The sequence below is a fragment of the Stegastes partitus genome, unplaced genomic scaffold (assembly GCF_000690725.1).
Source record: "Stegastes partitus isolate 25-593 unplaced genomic scaffold, Stegastes_partitus-1.0.2 Scaffold1616, whole genome shotgun sequence".
NCBI lineage: Eukaryota > Metazoa > Chordata > Actinopteri > Pomacentridae > Stegastes > Stegastes partitus.
This window is the reverse complement of record NW_007579347.1, coordinates 72,690-94,515: the sequence shown is the minus strand read 5'-3', so window position 1 is coordinate 94,515 and position 21,826 is coordinate 72,690. Positions and strand designations below refer to the sequence as shown.

The 21,826-nt window shown below is 42.2% G+C and overlaps 2 protein-coding genes across 3 annotated transcripts; one reads left to right on the top strand and one right to left on the bottom strand.

The window, feature by feature from the left end:
* Positions 1–789: 789 nt before the first annotated feature.
* On the bottom strand, positions 790–8,996 carry hnrnpm (heterogeneous nuclear ribonucleoprotein M). Of its 2 annotated transcripts, XM_008300970.1 has the most exons (16): positions 8,713–8,996; positions 7,641–7,822; positions 6,011–6,063; positions 5,268–5,275; positions 5,034–5,127; positions 4,698–4,943; positions 4,335–4,488; positions 4,166–4,215; positions 4,023–4,080; positions 3,641–3,748; positions 3,509–3,556; positions 3,111–3,179; positions 2,909–3,010; positions 2,207–2,796; positions 2,060–2,111; positions 790–1,250 (listed from the first exon to the last, which is right to left on the bottom strand). In XM_008300970.1, the coding sequence occupies exons 1-16, from the start codon at positions 8,823–8,825 to the stop codon at positions 1,087–1,089; spliced, it is 2,091 nt and encodes a 696-aa protein (XP_008299192.1). In that variant the 5' UTR covers positions 8,826–8,996; the 3' UTR covers positions 790–1,086. The 2 variants fall into 2 exon arrangements, with proteins under 2 accessions (XP_008299192.1, XP_008299193.1); XM_008300971.1 differs by lacking the exon at positions 2,909–3,010.
* A 1,267-nt stretch (positions 8,997–10,263) lies between these two features.
* dmap1 (DNA methyltransferase 1 associated protein 1) lies at positions 10,264–18,528 on the top strand. The gene is made up of 10 exons (XM_008300968.1): positions 10,264–10,703; positions 11,900–11,991; positions 12,669–12,864; positions 13,034–13,192; positions 13,305–13,472; positions 13,633–13,818; positions 14,125–14,196; positions 15,326–15,398; positions 15,842–16,194; positions 17,766–18,528. The coding sequence occupies exons 1-10, from the start codon at positions 10,608–10,610 to the stop codon at positions 17,823–17,825; spliced, it is 1,455 nt and encodes a 484-aa protein (XP_008299190.1). The 5' UTR covers positions 10,264–10,607; the 3' UTR covers positions 17,826–18,528.
* Positions 18,529–21,826: the final 3,298 nt, after the last annotated feature.

The following is a 21,826-nucleotide window of genomic DNA, read 5'->3' as shown; positions in this document are numbered from 1 at the left end:
GCATCCTGTTGCCAAATTTTGGTTTAATAAATAGAGGTGACATCCATCAGTGCATGCAATAATAGATATTTTGTAGAAAAACGGAAAAATCTCCATCATAAAAAAAATAGCAAGAAAACTTGATATGACAGAAAAATGTTTTGACTTCACTAAACAGATCAGACCTTTATTGTAAAAGGATATCAAGCTGTAACTGAGCTCAGGTAGTTGATAGACTCTCAACTCCATGTGTCCATATTAGGAAAGATTTACAATTATAGGCCAATTATGAAATTTTGCTGTTGTGATTAAACGTGCAGTTCTCTCACTTTGTAGACACTCATATGGATCCTGCTGCTGTCTGATGTTGCAGCTATTTAATAAACTCAAAACTCCTTCAAACAGCTGAAAGCAACAAACCAAAGTTCCTGTTTGAGGTCTGTGTCACATCCGTCAACTAGTCAGGCAAACTGTCTTCAGCTCTCTGTGATACTTCTGGACTCGTCACCTAACGCTTTCATTTCCATTTGGACGTCAAGTTTCAGTACAAATAAAGAGTGAATTAACTTTATCAGGTCTGGGGCGTCCAGTGAAGTTCCAGGGGTGGTCATGTCGTCCCCCGATCGCCCTGAGAGGAGCCTCTGCTATTGATTACTCAAATTAGCTCCATACAACACCGACAGGTTCTAGTCATAGCATCAACATAACATTACGATCGTCTTTAACTGGCCCAAGTAAAATTCATGGTACAAACATCCCGAAAACGCTGCTCTCTGGTCAGTATACGACATGAAATAACACGAAAAGTCACAGCATTTCAAATATTGAAGTTTATTTATCAAAACACCTTATAGAACAAAGGCAATGACAGGTGACGCATGACAGAACAAAAAATTAAAAATTTGGTCTCTAAAAAAAGAAAAAAAGAAAGAAAGAAAATAGTAAAAACTAAAACGACACGTTCACTGTTACAAATCACGAACTAAAAGAACATTTTCAGTGTAACAAATATCTAACAAACCGAGTGTGATGAAGGGTAATTCATATAATGCAGAGTGTTGGGACACTGGGGACTAAATGAAATGTCGGATGTAACACAGACACAGATTATGCGTTCCTATCAATCCTAACGTCGATCTCTCTTCCGTTCAGCCGATAGCCGTTCATGGTCCGGCAGGCGCGCTCGGCAGTTTCTGGGTTGTCAAAGCGGACCACGCCACAGCCCTTGGACTTGCCGTTTTCCATCTTGATATCAGCGTACTGGACCATTCCTGCAGAGGGAAGAACACCAAAATAAGATGCTGTCTTAAAGGTTTCTCATTGTGCCCCTTTTCACCTGATTAAGTCTCACGTGTCCCATGGATGCGTCTTTGAATCCTGAGATCACAATACTGCAAAGATGGTTCATTTCACCAAGACTATACATATCCTGCTTTTAGTCCTCTAAACTTACTGTCTCAGAGTCTGTAGCTCTAAATGCAGCTGAGCTGTAGATATGAATGAGACCAGAACTTTTTGTCGCTTTTAACTGTCTTAACATTTGGCACGTAAATATCACAGCTGTTGTTTTTAAGCACGTGTTCGGCGAGTTTGTCAGATAACAGCGGCAATGAGAGGACGGGATTATACAACGTTTGAGCTTAGCGATTATTTCGTTCTGCATTACGTAACACTTTGGTTAAAAACTCACTGGCTCTAAAAGCTGGGAGGCCATCTTATTAATGGAGGTACAAGAGCAGGGGTGGGCAATCCTGGTCCTCGAGGGCCACAATCCTGCATGTTTTAGATGTTTCCCTTCTTCCAACACGCCTGATTCAAATGATCAGCTCATCATCAAGCTCTGCAGAAGCCTGATAACGATCCTGATCATGTGAATCAGGTGTGTTGGACGAGGGAAACATCTAAAACATGCAGGATTGTGGCCCTCGAGGACCAGGATTGCCCACCCCTGTACTAGAGGAATAGCAACAGCTTTAATCCTACATCTCCAAATTTACAACACAATATAAATGTGATTTTTACAACATGGATCATTAATATTAAAGAGTAAATTATATTTAGAAACTACTACGAAGCCTACCGCATGTATTGAAGGTATCCTTCAGCATCTTCCAGGTGAAGTCAAATGGCAGCTGAAAAACAAAATGCATTCAAAATGATTAAAATCATGAAAGAAGATGCTTTTAAAAATAAATTAAGCCAAACTAACTTTTGCATAAACACTTACATTTCTGACAAAGATCTGGCAGCCCTTCCTGATGTTGCTGCCCCCGGTTCCGGGTCCTCCAGCTCCGGCTCCTCCGAAGGAATTTCCGCCGAATCCGCGATCCAAGTCACCAGAGCGGTCGAACTGACCTCCAACACCTCCAGAACCCATCCGGTCCATGGCAGAGCTCATGCGGTCAAGGCCGGAGGGGAAACGGTCGAGTCCTCCAGCAGAACCCATGCGGGAGTCGAAGCTGCTCGCCATTCTGTCGAGCCCGGTGTTGCCCATGCGATCCATTCCCATCGGGGAGCCAAAGTCCATGCCGGTGCCCATGCGATCCAAACTAGACGGGCCCAAGCGGTCGAATCCACCGGGGCCGAGGCGGTCCATGCTGGAGGTCATGCGGTCCAGGCCGGGTCCGAGCCTGTCCATGCTGGGCCCCAGCCGGTCCATCCCAGAGCCAATGCGGTCGAAACCAGAACCCAGCCTGTCCAGGTCAGACACTCGATCCATCCTGTCCATGCCCATCCGGTCCATCCCTCCCATGCGGTCCATGCTGGCTCCCAGGCGGTCCATTCCGGAGTTCATGCGGTCCATACCCAGAGAGTTTCCTACAAAAGCGAATAAACAAGAGAAGAAGAAAAAAAAATCAAGACAGATGTAATCAACTGGGCTGCAGTAAGCATTACAGAGGCTTTCAAACAAAATCCTGGAAATACTAACCCATTCCTCTCTCAAAGGAGTCTCCAAAATTATTGCGAGACATCCCCATTTCATTTCGCCCAAATTCCCTGTCAAAAGCACCACCAATCCCACGGTCCATCTCTGACAATGCAAGAGATGAAACCATTAGAAACAACCAGCAAAACGTGAAAGTGTCCCACGCTTGCTTTGGAGTCCTTAGCGGGTCTCAACACTTCCTCACCGTTCATTCTGCCCATCCCTAGAGAGTTGAAACGGTCCATGTTGTTCATTCCTCCAAAGTTGTCCATTCCTGAAACAGAGGAGAAGAAAGTCTTAAGGAGGAGAGCAGGAATGGAGATGTGTGGACAAGCTGGGAATGGAAATTTAATGTATTTGATACCTGAGATTAAAATATAAAAACTACTTAATACAACCTGCATTTGAGTGGTTTCTTGCTGTAATACTGCTTTTAATCAAACTCAAGGTACCTGCAAATGTTCTTTACTACAACTTTTGTCCTAATTGCCATTCATATTTGTTAAAGTTTTTAATATATAGTCTTGAAGCATCCTGTGTTTAACAGTAAATGCAGCTTAATACAATAAAGGCTGCAGGCGTTGACAGAGTTTTGCTACGTACCTGCTCCCATACGGCCTCCCATGTTGCCAAAGCCGATTCCGTCCATTCCTACAAGTGTGAAGAGCACAGATCTCAATTATACTGTCATCTTTTGTTCAAAGCTTTAGCAGACACAACACCTGTGCTACATACCTCCAGAGCCCATGTTGCCCATCCCTCCACCACCTCCCCTGTTGAGTTGGGCAGCACCGATAGGCTGGCCACCAGGTCCCAGACCACAACCGACACCACTAAGGCCACCTGTGCAGAGAAAATGTGCTCAGTGTTAAGATGTCATCTACGCATAAAACTACATCCGAACAAACTGAATAAATACTTATGGTGTTTCATAATAACACTACTAACTAAACCAGTGTGTGTCACATACGGTGATCTTGGAGGGGTTAGAATTGTCAGTCGCTACAGGGCTGATTTAATCTACACCAGCAAAGAAGGTGGCTGTAAATACGTACCAAGGACTTACAAGGCTCATCTGAATGTATTTAATCCTATAAGAAAGATAGTGTATACTTACGGGGAAGAGCAGCTGCTCTGTCTTGTGGTCCAAAGTCTTTGGGAAGAGATTTCTCATCCTGTAAGAAAGCCACAGAAACACACTCAGACTATGTTCAACATTCAATCACATAAAGGTGCAATGTAAAAATCAGTGCGACCTACCAGTTTGACATGCATGGTCCTGTTGAATAAGAGCTGCCCATTGAACATAGCTGTGAAATCGTTAAGAAAAACAATATTGGAGACATCATGAAACTATGTAATCATAGCGGACAAGTAATGTCACAGTGAAGAAAAGCCAACCAGCCGGCCAGACGTTTTTAGAGGATACAGACAGCTTGGACTGCTTCAAGTGGCATATCGAATGTCACTGTGCCCATGCCTCTGCTTTTCCCATCCTTGTCCTCCAGAATGTCGGCCCTCACCACCATGCCTGCCATGCTGAACACCTCTTTCAGCTTCTTCCAGCCCACTTTGTAGTCAAGCTGTGAGCACAAGAAACAATTTGAGCGATGATTCCACAGGAGGTCACATTACACCAAGGTTTCTCACATCTCATGCAAACAAATAAACCAAAACAAAATATATGTAGACATTCCATCATGTTTGGTCTTTCCAAATCCTTCAATTTTATGCATTGATGTTTTTTGATTTTAAGAATAATACAGTGATGGGAAAACTCTGGTAAACTCACGTTAGCCACAAAGACGGTGCTGCCAATCCTGCCAGCCTGGAGACCGTGGATGATCTCGTTGGGGATGTTGGGGTTGTTCATCAGGCTGGGAGGAATGTTGATGGGGCCGTTTGGTCCAGGACCCATGCGATCCATTCCACCTATGCCCCCCATTCCTCCCATGCCACCCATTCCTCCATGACCTCCAGGAGGACCTCCACCTTGAGCCTTGTTAATTTCCCTCTGAGCAATCACACCGTCAGGGTCCTAAGAAAACAGACATACAAACATTACTCAGGCAAGGGTGGAGCAAAAAACAACAACAGTTAATTTCTTTTCATTCTCTCTGCAGCCTACCTCTTTCACTTTGAGGGGACGTCCATTGAGGTTGTGCTTGTTGACCTTCTCCACTGCTTTCTTCATCAGCTCTTCAGTCCTAAACTCAACAACACTAACAGGAAAAACACATCCAGTGAGGACAGTTGATAGAACTTATGTGTTGCCCCCTCTAAAAAGTGGTGCACAGTTTTTACATGGTTAATTTGCACTACAGCTGTCAAATTTTTGATAATAAATTGATGAACTACTTACGCACAACCCTTTGTTGATTGAAGACACCAGAGCAGGGTGCACCAAAAGGAGTAAAGAATAATACAAATTAGCAAAAATAATGGTTATAACAGATGTTTAAATTGACATGTAGCAAATGTTGCAAAAATAAACACGTCCATGCACAAAAGGTCAACATCACACACAAGCCTACAGCCTTGGCCACAACACTGTACTTCCAAATAACGTTACAATATTACAAGATCTACTGTTTTAACCCAGTCAGTAACACGATACAGACAACTGTAGTGAATATAAAGAGTTTTTTCCAACATCCAAAGGTCAGAAAATCCACAGTGAGATAGGATTCCCCACTACTAAGATATTGGAGGTAACATTTCCAGTAAAGCGGTTCTACGAAATGAGTTATGTTTAACAACCATCTAACAGCCTTGTGACAACCTCTTGCGGACTACGACCCATTAGATCATAAGGAGCAAATCCAGCAACCGAAAGGGACATAGTCAGCTACTGCAATCCACAGGATTGGCTACGAAGGAAGCTGAAGTCCTGTTTTAAGAGCATCAACCCTTCAGGATGGCCTCAAGTCAGTGCCACAGACGACACCAAATAAAACACGCCTCCGGCATGTCACCATCTCGCACACTCCACCAGATTTCTGAATCTGAACAATTCGCGACAATGTAAATAAAGAAACCACAGCTGACAAACACAGGTTTGTCTAGGCTTATTCATATGTTTTATTTGTAGGTATTTGCACTTACCCTCGATTTGCCTTCTGCGTCCATTAAGTGTTCCACGTACGTTACCTCACCCACTACAAATCAGATTCCAGAGACGACACACACCAAGGGGAGAGAAGCCGAGAGAACAATGGGGGTTTAGAGCAGAAACACAAGTAGGGCGGCCGGTGACAGTGAGCTCAGACTGCCAGTCCTGAGCCTTCCCCCAGCACCTCAGCAGCACAATACGGTACAGGTCTACAAAAAGCAAGCTCGAGTCTTTTCTTACAAAAGAAATAAAAGACTTCTTAGCCTGTCCTTGTTGGAATTCTCCCGAAACACCAAAAGCAATAGACTGAGGACAACAACTGTTGAAATGGCCAACAGCCTTCCTATTTTGATATAATGCCCTGAAACACCACCTTCTACCTGAAGATAATTGAACAAATAATTTCAAGTTGGCAAAACCCATTCAATGCCTCAGCCCGTTTCATTGCAAACCTGAGCATGCTTTGTCAAATGTCGCCATTTTAAACCTCGGGCTAATGCATCAATACATTCGCCCATCAGCTGCGCCTAAGAGGAAACCTACAGCTAGAAAACTAACCATAATCTTAGCGACGATAAACTCTTGGGGGAAGAGACGCTTCTCTAACTTCAAACCTGTTCATAAAGTGGACCTGTACCTGAAATGCACAATCAGAATTTTGATTCAGCGTCGACCACAGCCACGCCTTTGTTCCAGGTCACGTGTCTGTTCAACGAATGGACATCAGTGACCAAACCTCGAGTGACAAGGACAGTGCATAAGAAGCTGCTTCATTTTGTAGACCTGTACCCCACAGAAATCCCCAGCACATAGCTGTGTTTGGCACAACATGGAGATCTGCTGAGAAAACATTTGCTTGTCAAGGTCACACCTAAAAAAGAAAATGCAATTTAACTCCACAGTCAGTTGGCATAAAACGAACACCTGGCCCTCCTTCTGAAACAGGATTATTCCTTTAACACATGCTGTAATTTAAAGTAAATGCCATTTAATGCATTAGTCATGATACATCTGAAGCTTTCCAATACCCCATAACTAAGCAACTGTTTTCATTGAAGTGAAAGTTGCTGCAACATTGAGCATTTTGTTTGTCATGTTTCCAAAGTTTTGACCAGTTTACACATCAAGAGTCCGTATTTTACTATGAATTACGCGTTGCAACTGAAAGCAACCTGTTCCTTGTTTCTAGACAAAATAATTACAATACAACAAGGTACTATGCAATATTTTTCGTCAATGAAACATCTCATAATGCCGTTCATGATCCCGAGCCATTGGATTTTCACATTTGTGGACTTGCGTTACGCATGTGCAACCTCCACTTCACCAAAACCTCAAAAGGTTTTAGTCGTTCTCAATAGAGACTCAATGTTCAATCTAACATCCAGGTTCACCGCACTTGTACAAGTCTGCAGCAACTCCGTTGTGAGCAAATAAGAGGGACCTTGTCCACAACCTTGGTTCCAAATAACTCTCACGAGATCTCAAGCAACATTGTACAACTCCCAGAAGCCTTTCAAAGCTGCAGCGGTCAAACAAAATGACCCTGGATGCTGATCCTGCTTTTGTCTTTTTGTCATGTCCAAAGCTGACATGAGTCATACCCTTATCCAAACACCTTACCTTTTTCTTTCATCAGGTCTTTCAGGGCTTGCCATTTCACATCGTATGGGATGTTGCTGACAAAGACACGGTATCGTTTGTTTGCGTTTCCATAGGGTTCGTAGCGACCACCTCCACCTCTCTTCTGGGGTCTCTCTTTCCTGCTCGCATTGGGCTCATTCTTGGCTTTTCCATTCATTTCTCTGCATAAAGAAAAGTTAAAATAGTGAGTAACTCTAAGCAAAAAACATACTTCACACACACACTTCATCCAACCAAGTGATGAAACACCTAAAATTAAATATTATTAGATTGTAAAAAGTGGACCCCAGACTTAAAAGATCATTACTAAAGGGGGGGATGAGTGTAGAATTAGTAGATCTGTAGTTTCTAACATATATTATAATAAATTAAATCAGAACACAAACATTTAAGTGTATTCTGTGACCGTTACAAAAGGCCGGTATAAGGTCAGCGCTAAATCAAACCAACAGGCAGCTTTGAGGGGGTTGCTGGTTTTAATCTGCTTATGGTAGAAACCCTTTTTTTCTTCCTAAAAAGTAACAAAATTTGCTACGAAATGCAAGTAAAATGTATTATTCATACACACTTTTGAGTTTTAGCATTTAACGGCAGCCTGCGGCAGCTTGCAATCAAGACGACTGCATGTCCAGCCGCATGGCTAGGCCGCTCTTTGCGCACAGCGGGCCCGTGCTACATTATTAATTACCCATATAGCATTTATTTTCTATTCAACAAATTGCGAGCGAATTGAAAGGGGGAAATCGCCTATTTTCTTTAAGTTACCTTGTAGTTTTCTGTACCGCTAACGTTAAGTTTCAACAAGCTACGCATAAGCGCGGCTACCTCCAGTAAATAGACGGGCCCCAAATCCACACCAACTAAACAGATAAATGCTTGTAACGACGAAATTTTAACACCTCAAGCGTGTTAATATTCAACCAGTAGTCACATTCCGATGTGAATAGGGCATATTTATTTAGTGAATATTTGCCAGCGCTCAACGTAACCGTTGATTAGCTGCTAACTAGGTGGGAAGCATCAACAAAGGAGCCTTGATGAATGGACTCACCCCTGCTGCGGCGGCGGCTGCTGCTGCTGCTGTTGCTGTTGCGGCGGCGGCGCTTGCTGCTGCTGCTGCACTCCGACCGTCTCGGCGGTAATTTCGGGCTGCTCGTTGGACATTTTCTTACGCAGTTGAGTATTTTTTTGCCAAAATAAATTGTTCTGTAACAGACTATATTCCTTGCTACGAACGAGCTCCCAAAAAGGACTTAAGTAGTGCACGAATTAGCTAGCTGAAGCACTCCACCGACTGCCTCTGCGACACCACGTAAGGAAAATGGCGGAGGGCCGTCCGCTGAAGAACCGCTTCTTCTTGTTCTTCTCGCGAGATTTGCGGCAGGCCGAAGACAGTAGAGGCGTGCTGCTGCCCCCAGAGGTCAGCTCTAGAATTACACTGACTAATTCCTTGAGCCAAAATCTTGTCAATGCATTCTCACAATCAGTTTCTTTTTTTTAACTAATGTGCAAATACGAAATATATAAACATAGCTGACAAATAGAATGTACAGGTGCAACCTATGAAAACAATGATATAGCTTACTTTTGTGTGGATGTATCATCATTAATGTTCCTTTGTCTGTCTGCAACTGTCTTTTCTGCATGTACCCAACGTGTTAACCCTCTTCAGGACTTTTGGGGTCTTCTAGACCCCAGGCCATTTGGTTTAGCTGACAGGTATTGTTTTTTTATTTCTGAAGATTTTATGCAAAAAGAGAGACTTTAGTCATGCACTTGGAACCAAAAATACGTCAACTTATCAGAAAATGTATTTAACATACTATAAAAGTTTATAATGAATACCAACAAATACTTTGCACTTATTCTTTCTTGGGGTCCAGTGGACCCCGAAAGACCTTCGACACGGCAACAACAAAATTCTGAATATAGTTACTCTTTCCTCAAAGCAGGCGCCTAGAAGTTGGAGCATTTTAACTCTTTTGATAAGCTTATTCTACAGCCTGCATTTCTGTTGTGCTGCTGTCTTTTTTTTAAATACCAAAGACCACAGCAATTAAAGATGAGCTGCAGGATTTACATTTTCTTTATTTATTTGATCACATTTTTTTTAGCAAAGTCACTTTAAGTTGTTAAACTGTGTGCATTTATTGTTAAAAACTGTAAAGCTCCCCGACTTCAGTGCAGAATGGTCACTTTATGTTAAATATTGATTCCAGTATTGTGATATTTCAATTTCAAGTATAACATTTTATTATTATTTGCAAAATTTCATTATCATTTGCAATGTTACTTTATTGCTTCAGCATCATTGCCACTAGTACTTTTAACATTTTCTATCCTCCTTTTATTTTAGTGGACCTATGTGTAATTTTAATGCCTCATACTGACTCTGTATTGCTATTCTATTAGCACTGCATTATTTCTAATATTATTGTATATTTTCTATGTAATATATGGAACAAGAGTTTCCCTCAGGATAAAATTTAAAAGAAAAAGGTTTGTTTTATTTTGTGTTAAACTAAATCAAATAATGCATTCTGCAATGAGCCGCCGCACCGCTGGGGGGCGACAATCAGTCCTTGAGTCACTGTTTTCAATCGGACACGAGCGGGGCCGGTAGTAGGGACGGTTTGTAGCTAGTTACCCTGTTAGCTTTAAACAATAGCCTGTGAATATTCTTTATAACTCTCTCTGTAGCGTTCAGGGATTATAAAAACGTACACGGTAGTATTCTTTAAAACATAAACCGTACTGAGTTATTACTCTGCTGCCCTCGGTTCTGTTGAGAAAACGCAAATTAGAAATGTTAGCGTTAGCCGTTAGCTAGGAGCGTAGTCGATGGACAGTGAGTTCACGGCATGCATAGAATGAATGAGTGAATTAACGGACAGTTTATAGGTTTGACAGATTGAGAAAAGCATTAATTAACGACAACGTAGAGCCATGGCTACTGGTGCGGATGTCAGGGATATTCTGGAGCTGGGCGGAGGAGAAAATGACGGTCCCATCAGCAAGAAAGACCTCATCAACTCAGACAAGGTGGGAATCAGAATAACGATGTTTGTACTAAAAACAAAGATCTACCAACAGCTCTTGTCTTGTAACACCCAGTTTATATACAGCTGCTTTTATTTGGATAAAACAGAAGTGTGTCCCCCTGGTGATAGAAAAGCTACGTCTCTGAGGAACATTAATGTAAATAGTGTGACTAAAGAAGTGTTTACAGCATATTAAGCATGACATTTAGGATGATTATAGATAATACACTTATGTTGTTTCCGATGTGTAGGCAGTGTGTGTTTGGTATGTGTAATATGCTTATTTATATTGGGAAACTAGGTTGTAATTAACATGATTTATAGATGGATATTCGTCCCATAGTCTGTAGAATATAACCATCATGAATGACATCAAGTCAGTTTGACGCACTAATAACGTTCTGATCACTGTTTAGAGGCTGAAATCACATTTTGAAAAGTGAAAAACTGCCTTATATTACTTGTCCTTTAGAGCTATTTAAATCTGTGTTGTGCCAAAAAAGTAATTTCCTGTCTGCAGGAGCAAATATCCGCAAGTCTCGTAATGTTTGTGTACTGGATTATTACAAATCCAGTTAAATATACAGATTTAAAAAGATTTAAAGGTGTAGTTCAACTCATACAGTGCAGTTTTTCACTGAATAAAACTTAATTGCAGGTCCTACATTGGTACTGAACTTGTATTAATGAATCAAATGGCTGATTTCATTCATTCAGACAATTGGGAAAATTCTGCCTAGTCTCCAAATATAAATCAGGATATCAGACACACCGAACACATACAGCCTAAACATTGGAAACAATATTATGATATTGCCCACAATTGTAGATATCATGCCTGGTTATGCTATAAACTGTAATCACGTCTGTGGTCCCAATTATTCAGTTACAAAAATTGTGAAAGGTGCTGTTACAATGAAAATAAAGTTATATGTATTTACATGTCATGACTGTTTGATCCATGTTTGACATTCAAACAGGGCAATGCAGCCTTAACAAGATGTAAATATTTACATGAAGGATCACTGATGAGCACGACGCTGGTATTCACATGTTGCTTTTGTAATTTTCACAGGTCTTACCCGTTGAATTTAATTCATAAAAAACTGAAAAGATATATGTTGTTATTCTGCGCTTGACGTTATTACAAAAACGTTTCTTAAAATTCAATAACAAATTTCTCCGTTTCTTTCTCAGAAAAAAACCAAGAAGGCGACAGAGACGCTGACCTTCAAGAGACCAGAGGGGATGCACAGAGAGGTCTACGCTCTGCTCTATTCAGATAAGAAGTATGGGTGCCTTTTATAAACCTACGAGTCCATCTTATATGACATTCTATGTGTTTGTTCACAGCTTTACTCAGTGTTAGAGCTTTTAGCTTGCATAACAAAGGAATAGGGCTGAATAATTAATCAATGTCAAGTCAGAAACAAGGCAATTAGCAAATCACAAAGACAGCTGCCACGCAGTGGATCAGACTGAGAGTATAAACTGTCATGTCAGTGGGTTTATAAATGTGACACAGTTACCCTTTTGATGGTATTTCATGTGGTAATGATTCATTGCATGTTTTAAATCTATTACACAGGGGATATTGAACTGAAGATTAACTTCTAAATAGTTTACGAAGTTATTTCACAAATCAAATAACAATATCTGTCAGAGAAATCGTAACTAGATGTTTTCCTCAAATCGTTCAACTGAAGGATTAAATTGGAATGAAAGTTAGAAGTGGAGGAATTTGTCACAAAAAAGTAAAAACATAGGCAAAGGCAAAGACCAAAAACAGCCCACGGAGGAGTACATTTAACGAAACGTTAAAAGTGATTTATTGTTTTAACACTACAAACTTGTTCATCTCTTCATATCACATGTGTTTGCTAAATAGTGTAGCAGATAAAGCAGATTATCCTTGTATGTTGTACTCTTACTTTAACAAAGACTTGTTTTTCCTGTAAACCCACAGAGACGCTCCTCCCCTGCTGCCCAGTGACACGACTCAAGGCTACAGGACAGTCAAAGCCAAGCTCGGCTGTAAAAAGGTTCGTCCCTGGAAGTGGATGCCCTTCACGAATCCAGCTCGCAGGGACGGAGCCATTTTCCACCACTGGAGACGAGTGGCAGAGGAGGGCAAGGACTATCCTTTTGCTCGCTTTAACAAGGTAGAGATGAAAACAGAACGTCTGATCGCTGATACAACACAAACACAAAGGATGGACTGTTACAGCTACCCGTCCTCTGTCGTGTCCTCCTTTCAAGACATCCTTACTTTTCTTTGCTTCGTAGTCTTTATTCACTGTGTTCTTTCTGTTTTCCTGTCTGCCTGTGTAGACAGTGCAGGTACCGGTGTACTCAGAGCAGGAGTATCAAATGCATCTCCATGACGACGGCTGGACTAAAGCGGAGACAGACCACCTGTTTGACCTGTGCAAGCGCTTTGACCTGCGCTTCATCGTTGTCCACGACCGCTACGACCACCAGCAGTACAGAGTAAGTCCTCCGTCCCTCACCTGCAGCACTGATGCTCTTGTTCAGAGAGTTTATAGTGAAAACAAATCATAATCTGTATTTGTGGTAACATTCTTCCATCTGTGCTTTTCAGAAACGCTCTGTGGAAGATCTGAAAGAACGATATTATAATATTTGTGGCAAACTGACTAAGGTCCGCGCAGCATCAGGAACAGAGCCCAAGATCTACATCTTTGATGCGGGACACGAAAGACGGCGTAAAGAGCAGCTGGAGAAGCTCTTCAATCGCACCCCAGAACAAGTTAGCAACTTTTTAAATTTGATTTATGTTTACATGTTGCTGATGAGCTTTTGTAAGGGAAATACTGTCCAGCCAAGATGAGAAGCAACATGCAGAACAAAAAAACAATCAGACCAGCCTTTTGCATATCAAGACTGCACTTCTCTTGTTTTTCCTGCAGGTGGCAGAAGAGGAGTATCTTATTCAGGAGCTCAGGAAGATTGAGACAAGGAAGAAGGAGCGCGAGAAGAAAGCTCAGGATCTGCAGAAGCTCATCAAAGCAGCGGACACGACGACAGAGCTGAGGCGAGCCGAGAAGAGGGTTTCCAAGAAGAAGCTCCCGCAGAAAAGAGAAACAGAAAAACCGGTACGATGGCCACTCACACAAAATGAGTAAACACTTGGGGAGAAAGAAACCATTAAATAGTTGTATTATAGACATGTACAGCTGTCGTCCTCATGATAATACTCACTGAGTTCAATAGTACACTGAAATAATTCATATTCAGCTCTGTCTCAGTAGTTTGTATTAATTGTTTTGTGTTATTTTGAGCCAAATAGAAGCCAGATTCATCCCATATGAATTATTTCATTGTTTTTATATGTCAGGTCAAACTGAAGTTGAGAGAGGAGTCATATTTCAGCTCTTACCAGTTGTTATCTTCTTCTTTAGGCTGTTCCAGAAACAGCTGGCATCAAGTTCCCCGACTTCAAATCAGCAGGAGTCACACTGCGCAGTCAGAGGGTGAGTACGACTTGTCACTTAAATACTGCCATGACTCTCTTACAACGCTTTGCAGAGTCATCGGGGAATTAGTTCCATTGCAATGGGGGAGAGAGGAAATTAGTCCAGCATCTCTCTCTGTCTCCCAGAGAAGAACAACAATGACAGCTTATCTATAAAATATTGTGGTCAAGAAGCATTCTGGAGGTTTAAACATACAGAAACTAAGTCCTACATTCCTGAGACAACATAACTCCCCAGAGATGAGACGGCATCTCCTGAGAAACACCCGGAGCCTCGTCTATATTTCACTGTTTGACCAAAGAGCCTCTGCAGGTTCAAAACTCCACCTGAGGAGGCCTCAAGTCTGTCTTTACTGAAACACTGGTCAGCTAAACCTGGACAGCACATTAGCGTTTTGTTTCTCTGATTGAATAAACATCAAAGATTATGAATATAAGCTTAACAGATGGTTACTATATGAATACATGATAATCTAAGAGCTGTCATCATACTGCTGAGGTATTCAGACTACAAACTACTTTACCATCATATCTCAGTTTGGCTCTTAAATGCTATTAGAGACTGTAAAACAGCAGCTTTAGAGCAGTCGGACTAATCTAATCGGTTTCTGTCAGCTATCTCTTGGTGCCGTAGAACTGATGTTAAAAACAAAAAAAAGCTTGACTTATCTTTGAGAAGATCAGCTAAGTTTTGTTCAGCCCCCGATTAATATCAAAAGAATCTCAGCACAGCTTGACCCAGCAGCTGATGTATGCGAGAGAGCAGAGTTTATGACTTGAGGTAGCGATCTCTTATTATCACTGTGATGATTAATTCTGTTACTGGCTAGCTAATATCTGTAAAACCCAGCAAGGGAACTCTTATTCATCTTCAAGACTGATGAGGAGCTGCCGCTCTCTATGGAAAATGCATTAGCACAGCTAAAGAAGTGGAGTGCCCCTCTAGCTAATCAGTCAGATAGAGTTCAGTGGATAAAGACATTTTGATCTGGCCCGCTGAAGTGCATTTCATATGAATTAAAAGCCCAGAGGTGGAGCTGTTTATCCCAATATTCTCGCTACCTTAAATCACACCCTTGTGTGTGTGTGTCTCTGTGTGTGTGTGTGTGTGTTTGTGTGTCATTCAGATGAAACTGCCAAGCTCGGTAGGCCAGAAGAAGATCAAGGCCATTGAGCAGATCCTGATAGAGCAAGGAGTGGGTGAGTCGGAATAAAAATGAGCAATTTGCTAACATTTCACAGTTTTGCATTTTTAGCTCTCTTCTGCAGAGTTTGGTTTCAGCACAGCAGAGAGAATACAAGTGATAGAATCTTTTAAATTAGAATTATACTAACAAACACTTCAAGGGACAAACACGAAAAGGTTTTGTCACATTTTTGCAGCATCTTGGAGTTCCTGTTTGTAATGTGATTATAAAAGAAACTGTTTAAGCTTGGGCTTAACATTTGCCGCACCAACAACACTTGCTGTCAAAAGGCTTTTCAAGCTTCTATATGTACACAACATCTGTCTCATGCTGAATCGGTTGCAGACAAATACATGCCCCCTTTTGCAACATTATCCTCTATTTACCATCATATCCTCATTTAAAGTACCTAAATCCCACTCCTCTGTTTTCCTTTGTGTCTTTCTGTGGCTCTAGATCTCAACCCGATGCCCACCGAGGAGATCGTACAGATGTTCAACGAGCTCCGCAGTGACTTGGTGCTGCTGTATGAGTTGAAGCAGGCCCACAGCAATTGTGAGTACGAACAACAGATGCTGCGTCACCGCTACGAGGCTCTACTGAAGGCCGGCAGCGGGGGAGCGTGTGGCGGAGCCGCAGGGGCCGGACCGACTGCTGCACCGCAGGGTGGAGAACTCAACGCCACAAACAGCACCACGGCCTCCACCCCAGGGGGCGAAGCTCAGTCCTGGCCCAGCGCAGACGACATCAAGGTGGAAGCCAAGGAGCAGATCATCGATGTTGTTGGAGCACCACTGACCCCAAACTCAGTAAGTCTGCGCAGCTCAGACACTGACTTAAAAGAAAAACATTGTTAAACTGTTTAAGAAATGCAAAAAATGACAACATTTCTATCTGAAAAGGAGCAAATATGACCTCAAATGACGACTACAAACCTACAGGTGAAAGGTATTGGCAAATAAAACACTGCATCGCAATATGTCAACGACTATAGTTTGTATTTTTTTTTTAGCTTGATTATTTGCAAAACATTTGAAACTTTGAACACTGATGATGCACCAACATGAAATCAAATTTCTGGTGATTTCAAATGAGCAACTTCAAATTACAGCTGATAAAAAGTTTTCACCATTTGGCATCAACTGAACTTTCAAAACACAATACTTACGTATCGTACCTTCACTGGAGGAGAAGCAATCCAGGAATCCAGCCCGTGTCAATAAACATGAGAGTCTTTGTGATTTGGTGGTGGGTCAGATTAATCCGTGTCTCCCACCTGAACCCCTCACATTATTTATGTACATTAACTTTACTGTATTTAAAGACACCATGCAAAATCTTACCTTCAGAGTAAGAGGCCCTTGAAGTACATAGTAGGTGGGTCAAAATATCACACTTTTGAATTTGCTTTTTTTTTCTTTTTCAAGCATTTTTTAGCCGTCATAACTTTGTAAGTTCAGCAGATAGACACGTGAACTTTTCAGGGTTGCAAAACACATTAAAACTTCAGTAGCAGCAGTTTAACATCAAGTCATAGAAACAATCACTGGTACTCTGGATGTGTTTCTGTTTTCTGATCATTCCCCAGAGAAAACTTTAAAAAGTGCATTCTGGGTAAACTTTCAAAGCTCATATCAGCATGTGTGATGGTGGTTGGTCAGAACACGTTCTAGGCAATGAGAGGATTATTTTTATCCACATTCGGATCATCTTCTAGACACGATTTACTCTGTGGCGAAACAAGTTTCTAATATATTCATATTTGACACAATCAGAAAACGCATCCAGGGGACCAGTGCTTGTTTCTTACATGTCACAGATGTTAAACTGGTGCTGTTTCGCTGTTAACACTGTGATACATCCCATAATATTGATGCTTGGTTGTAGAAAAATGATGATGAACATAAATTAGATTTGGTCTTTAGACACCTGGATGGATGTAAAATTGATTTAGTTGCAGTTTTTAACAGAATTAAAAAATGTTTTTCATCCGTAAGAAAGTCAGGTCTGAACTCACGAGGGCTCAAAAACGCTCAAAAAAAAGTAATGCAAAATTTTTTTTAATTGCATTTCAACCCACCTCCATGTTTTTAAAGAGCCTGTAACTGAAAGTATTCATGTTATGAAGCTAAAGCTTTGCATGGCTTCATTAAACATCCTGAAGTTACTGTAGATAAAAATGACGGGGAACTTTTTGTGGAATGACCTTGCTGTTTCTGCATGCTAGATTCTAACGTCTTAGTCCTTTAAACATTCCCTATTTGTTGCCAAATTCCAGCACAGTGTAGTGAGCATACTCTAGAAAAGGCCACTGACATGCAGCAGGAGGACACGAACCCCAGCAGACCCCAACGTGACTGTCTTGTGTGTTACATTGCAGCGCAAACGGAGGGAGTCGGCATCCAGCTCGTCTTCAGTGAAAAAGGTGAAGAAGCCTTGATGAGCGTGGCAGCTACACTGGAAGACGGGGGGAGGGGGGGGGACGTGGTGCTTATTGTGATCACAGTGGAGATGCCAGTGAGTGTTACAGCCGGGCAACGGAGACGCAACTGAGCCGAACATCATATTTTCTGTTTACGTAGAAGCACCGCCGACTACACAGACACAACACACAACTTTTCACCTGCTAACGAGACCTCCGCAGACCCTCCCCACCTCGCCTGCCCGGCATCGCCGTGACAAAAGGCGACGACTGAGTGACATTTCATTCCATTACTGCTCGTCTCCCTGCCTCCGCCACTGCTCGGCCTTAGATGAGGCAAGATCAACTGTAAATTGCCAGGCTGAGCTAATCGGGACACGGGGAAGAAGGTGGGAATGACTGGGTAATTGAAATGAATCGGAATGAAAGAACAGACTGTGGGAGTGGGAGGACCTCGATGCTCATTTGACCCATCTGAGGGGTTTTTTGTAGCCTAATCATGCCATAGTGTTTACTGGAAATGTGTTTTTGTGTTAGCCTGTAGTGGCGGCTCCCCTCTCGGCCAGGAGTGCATTTCGTTCTCTCGCGGATGCCTCTTCCATCTGCTGCCCTTCTTTGTGTGGGACGAGTGGGGCTGATTTGTGTTGTTTGTCCTCAGGTGACCTTGAAGATGCTTTAGTTGGTGATTCAATAAATCTCAGTTGTTGTTTTTTTTTTCTTACTCCGGGTCGTGCATGTTTACGCCGCGCTTTGTCTGTTGCTCTTTCCTCAGTCGAGATCTTGATTTGAGGGTAATCGCTGTTGAACACACATTTGTCGGGGAAATTGTAGGATCACGACATTCTCGCCTTACCTGTCATCCAAGTTAAGTGACAACTAATGACTTCATTAATATGATAATTAAGCAGTGATCGTTCTTAGGTTGGCGCGGCAACTAAAACTTCATTAGGGTTTCCTCATAATATTGCTAATTGCGTGTCAATTATGTCGTTTAGCCTACTTAGACATTAATTTCTATGCAAATTTTGAATGTGTTTGCCCAGAAGACGGGAGCTCTGTGATTTGGGAGCAGTGCGTGTGGATATATACACTAATCTATGTGGCTGTGTTCTAAAATTCAGGTATTTCAGGTATCTGTCTTTTTTCCCCCCTTCAGCACATCTGCTTTTACAGAAAGTAATTTAACAGTTACATAAATAGCTTTCGCATTACAAGCCTAAGAGCTTTAGTAAAAAGCAACTTCTGTTTTCTCTCATTTCAGCTTCATCCAAGAAGCTTTTTTTTTGTTTTCACAAATGTGGAGTCTCAGTAAAATCTGAGGAAGCCTCTTGGATGTGAGCTAAAACATCTTCAAGAAGCCAAAACAGAAGTCCAATGAAGCTTTTGTGATTACTGTGACCTGTTTGGCTGAAAATCTACACAGATTTTACAACAAACTCATAATCTAAACCCTAAAATCAGGTTTGTTTTTGCTGATTCTGCTGAAGAAATGTACTCAAACTTAAGAAAAAAGTATAAAAACCTTATATCTGTCTGATTTCAGAAGCCTTACTCAACTGTCAGAGGTGAAAACTGTGTGATGGAGCCACTGAAGGCTGCGTTATCAAATCACTGCAATCAGTCAGATCTTCATTTACAGCTCTAATAAGCGCTGCTAGGGTTACGGGAGTAAACCCATTCACACACTGCAAGCCGTTTGATTGAGAGAGAGGGAAAAAGAGTGAGAGGAGGCAAGTAAACATGGCTAAAATGGATTCCCTGTGTCTATATTTCATGTTGAAAATTGGCTCATAAATCCAGTGGTTTGATCTATGGAACCCGTCGTTGCTTGAAAAAACCTCCGTAAATGTGTAATTTCTCCCTTGACAGAACACAGCCGAAAGGCTATCTTTCTTTTGCCTCCTCCTCCCCTCTCCCCTCTCGCTCGCCTCCTTCTCTGTCTTTCATTCTCACTCCGTCTCTCCAGCAGCCTGCCGTTGGATTAATGCTTTACTCTCTTCCCCTCTCTCCTTTCATGCTCCTCTGATATCTTCTTTTCATCACTGCTCATCCATTTATCAAAACCGGGGGCCTCTCTCTCTGCCTCTCGATATCTAAAGCCATCTTAAGTTATATGGCAGGTATCTTGTAAGATCGGCGTCACCGACGTGGAGGTTATTAATAAATACTAGTGTAAATTGGAAATAGGTGGGCAGGGAGGCATCATCAACCATGTGCGGATGATGAAGACCCCCGGTAGCCCCCATCTGGCTCCACGTGCCATGAGCTCCACCCGGGCCACAGTGTACGTTCTGCAACACTGATGTGAAAAGCATGAGGCAGAACACCGCGGCAGAGTGTCTTATAATGTGGCTGTGATGGCATTGAGATGGGATCTCTTTATCAAGGCCAGGCTGAGGCTTTAATCACGGCCTAAGAGGTGCGCCGGCTTTTTATCATAATTGAACTGTATCCAGGCTAATCGCCGACATACGTCACTGTCGAGGCGGTCGCTCGGCTGCACCGGCGGGCGAAGCTGGTGCTGGTGATTGAACACACAGTTAAGAGAAAAGATGTGTACTGAGGGACATAAGGCAGGAAGAGGCAGGTAATAGCAGATGTGATAGAACGCTGTTCAAATACATCACGCCTGGAGGTAATCGCTGATGTGACGATGATTAGATTGTTGATGCCTCCTCTGTGCAGCGCGCTGCTTTATACCCATCATGTCACATGCAATCACTGATTACTACAATGTAAAGAGACAGGAATTGGACATTAGCAGTGGAAGGACGGGGACTGGATGATTCCCCAAGTTTAGGATTTGGCACTTAAACGCGCTCTAACAAATGTCCAGAGCAGACTTTCACCTCTCATCTCTACCGCTTTGACTTTCACCTTCTCCGGTATCTAGGTCACCTTGAGGGAGAAAACTTTTAATCATTGCTCCACATCAAATTCAGCCGTGCCCTCCGGGACGCTGAGCCGCAACAAAGAGGAGGGGAGTCGAAACCGCAGGTTGGGAAATAAAGTGCCCACAGGGCTGGACAGTAGAAGTCATTTCCACTGGATTTTTTTTGCTGGTGGGGGGAAGGCCTGCTACCACACAAACCCAATCACTGGTGCTAAGCAGTGCTTACAGCTAGGCATTAACCCCACTGTCCACTCGCCACATTAAAGCCCCGGGGAGGCAGCAGAGAGTGGAGTGAAGTAGAGCAGAGAGTGGGACTAAATCTGGACTTCCTATTCCCCGGCACTGTGCTGCTCCTGGGAACATCTGCAGTCAGATGTTGTTGTCTTTCAAGGTGTCCTACCTTGAGATGAAAGAAGCGGCTGGCTAGTGATGGAGCGGAACATGTCATTTCAGGGGGAGAGATTTCCTTGTGTGGCCATTAGATAAGGACAAATTGGACTTTACGGAGAAATTCGGGAGAAAGTTTTGATCCCTTTTTGTTCTAATCCAATAAGGCAGACAGGCCCCATTACAGTAATGTAATCTCACCTCTGTGTTGTAGGGTGGCGAGGGAATTCGATTTTATTTTGTCGGGCACATTTTAAATTCTTTCATTTTTATAACCCTGTTTTTTTTTTTGCATCTTTGCTTGTCTAGAGTTAAATCTTTACATGCACTTGTAAAACATCAAATATTACTTTCATATTCTTGCTCTTACTGTAGCTGCAATGAAATGTTTAAAACTTTAAAGAGAATGGTGATTATTTTTTCCCCTCTTCTGTGGCACCTCATGACGTTGTTTTGGTGTGAGCAAGTAAGTGTCCTGTTTGGTTTAGTGTTTCAGACAACAGCTGTTTTGTTCTCCACAAGCTCAGATGAAAACTATCTGACTCTTTAGTTTCAAAATGCTTTGCTTTATCTTTGCTGCGTAGGTAATGTACAGTAGGTTTGTCAGCTTTTGTTTGCTGAAAATAGGTGTCTGTTCCAGAGCTGAGGTGTGTAGTAGAGCTGTCTTTTACTTACTTCCTCATCTTTTGCACCTTATGAAGTTGTTTTGATGTGAGCAAGTAAGTTTCCCATTTGGCCT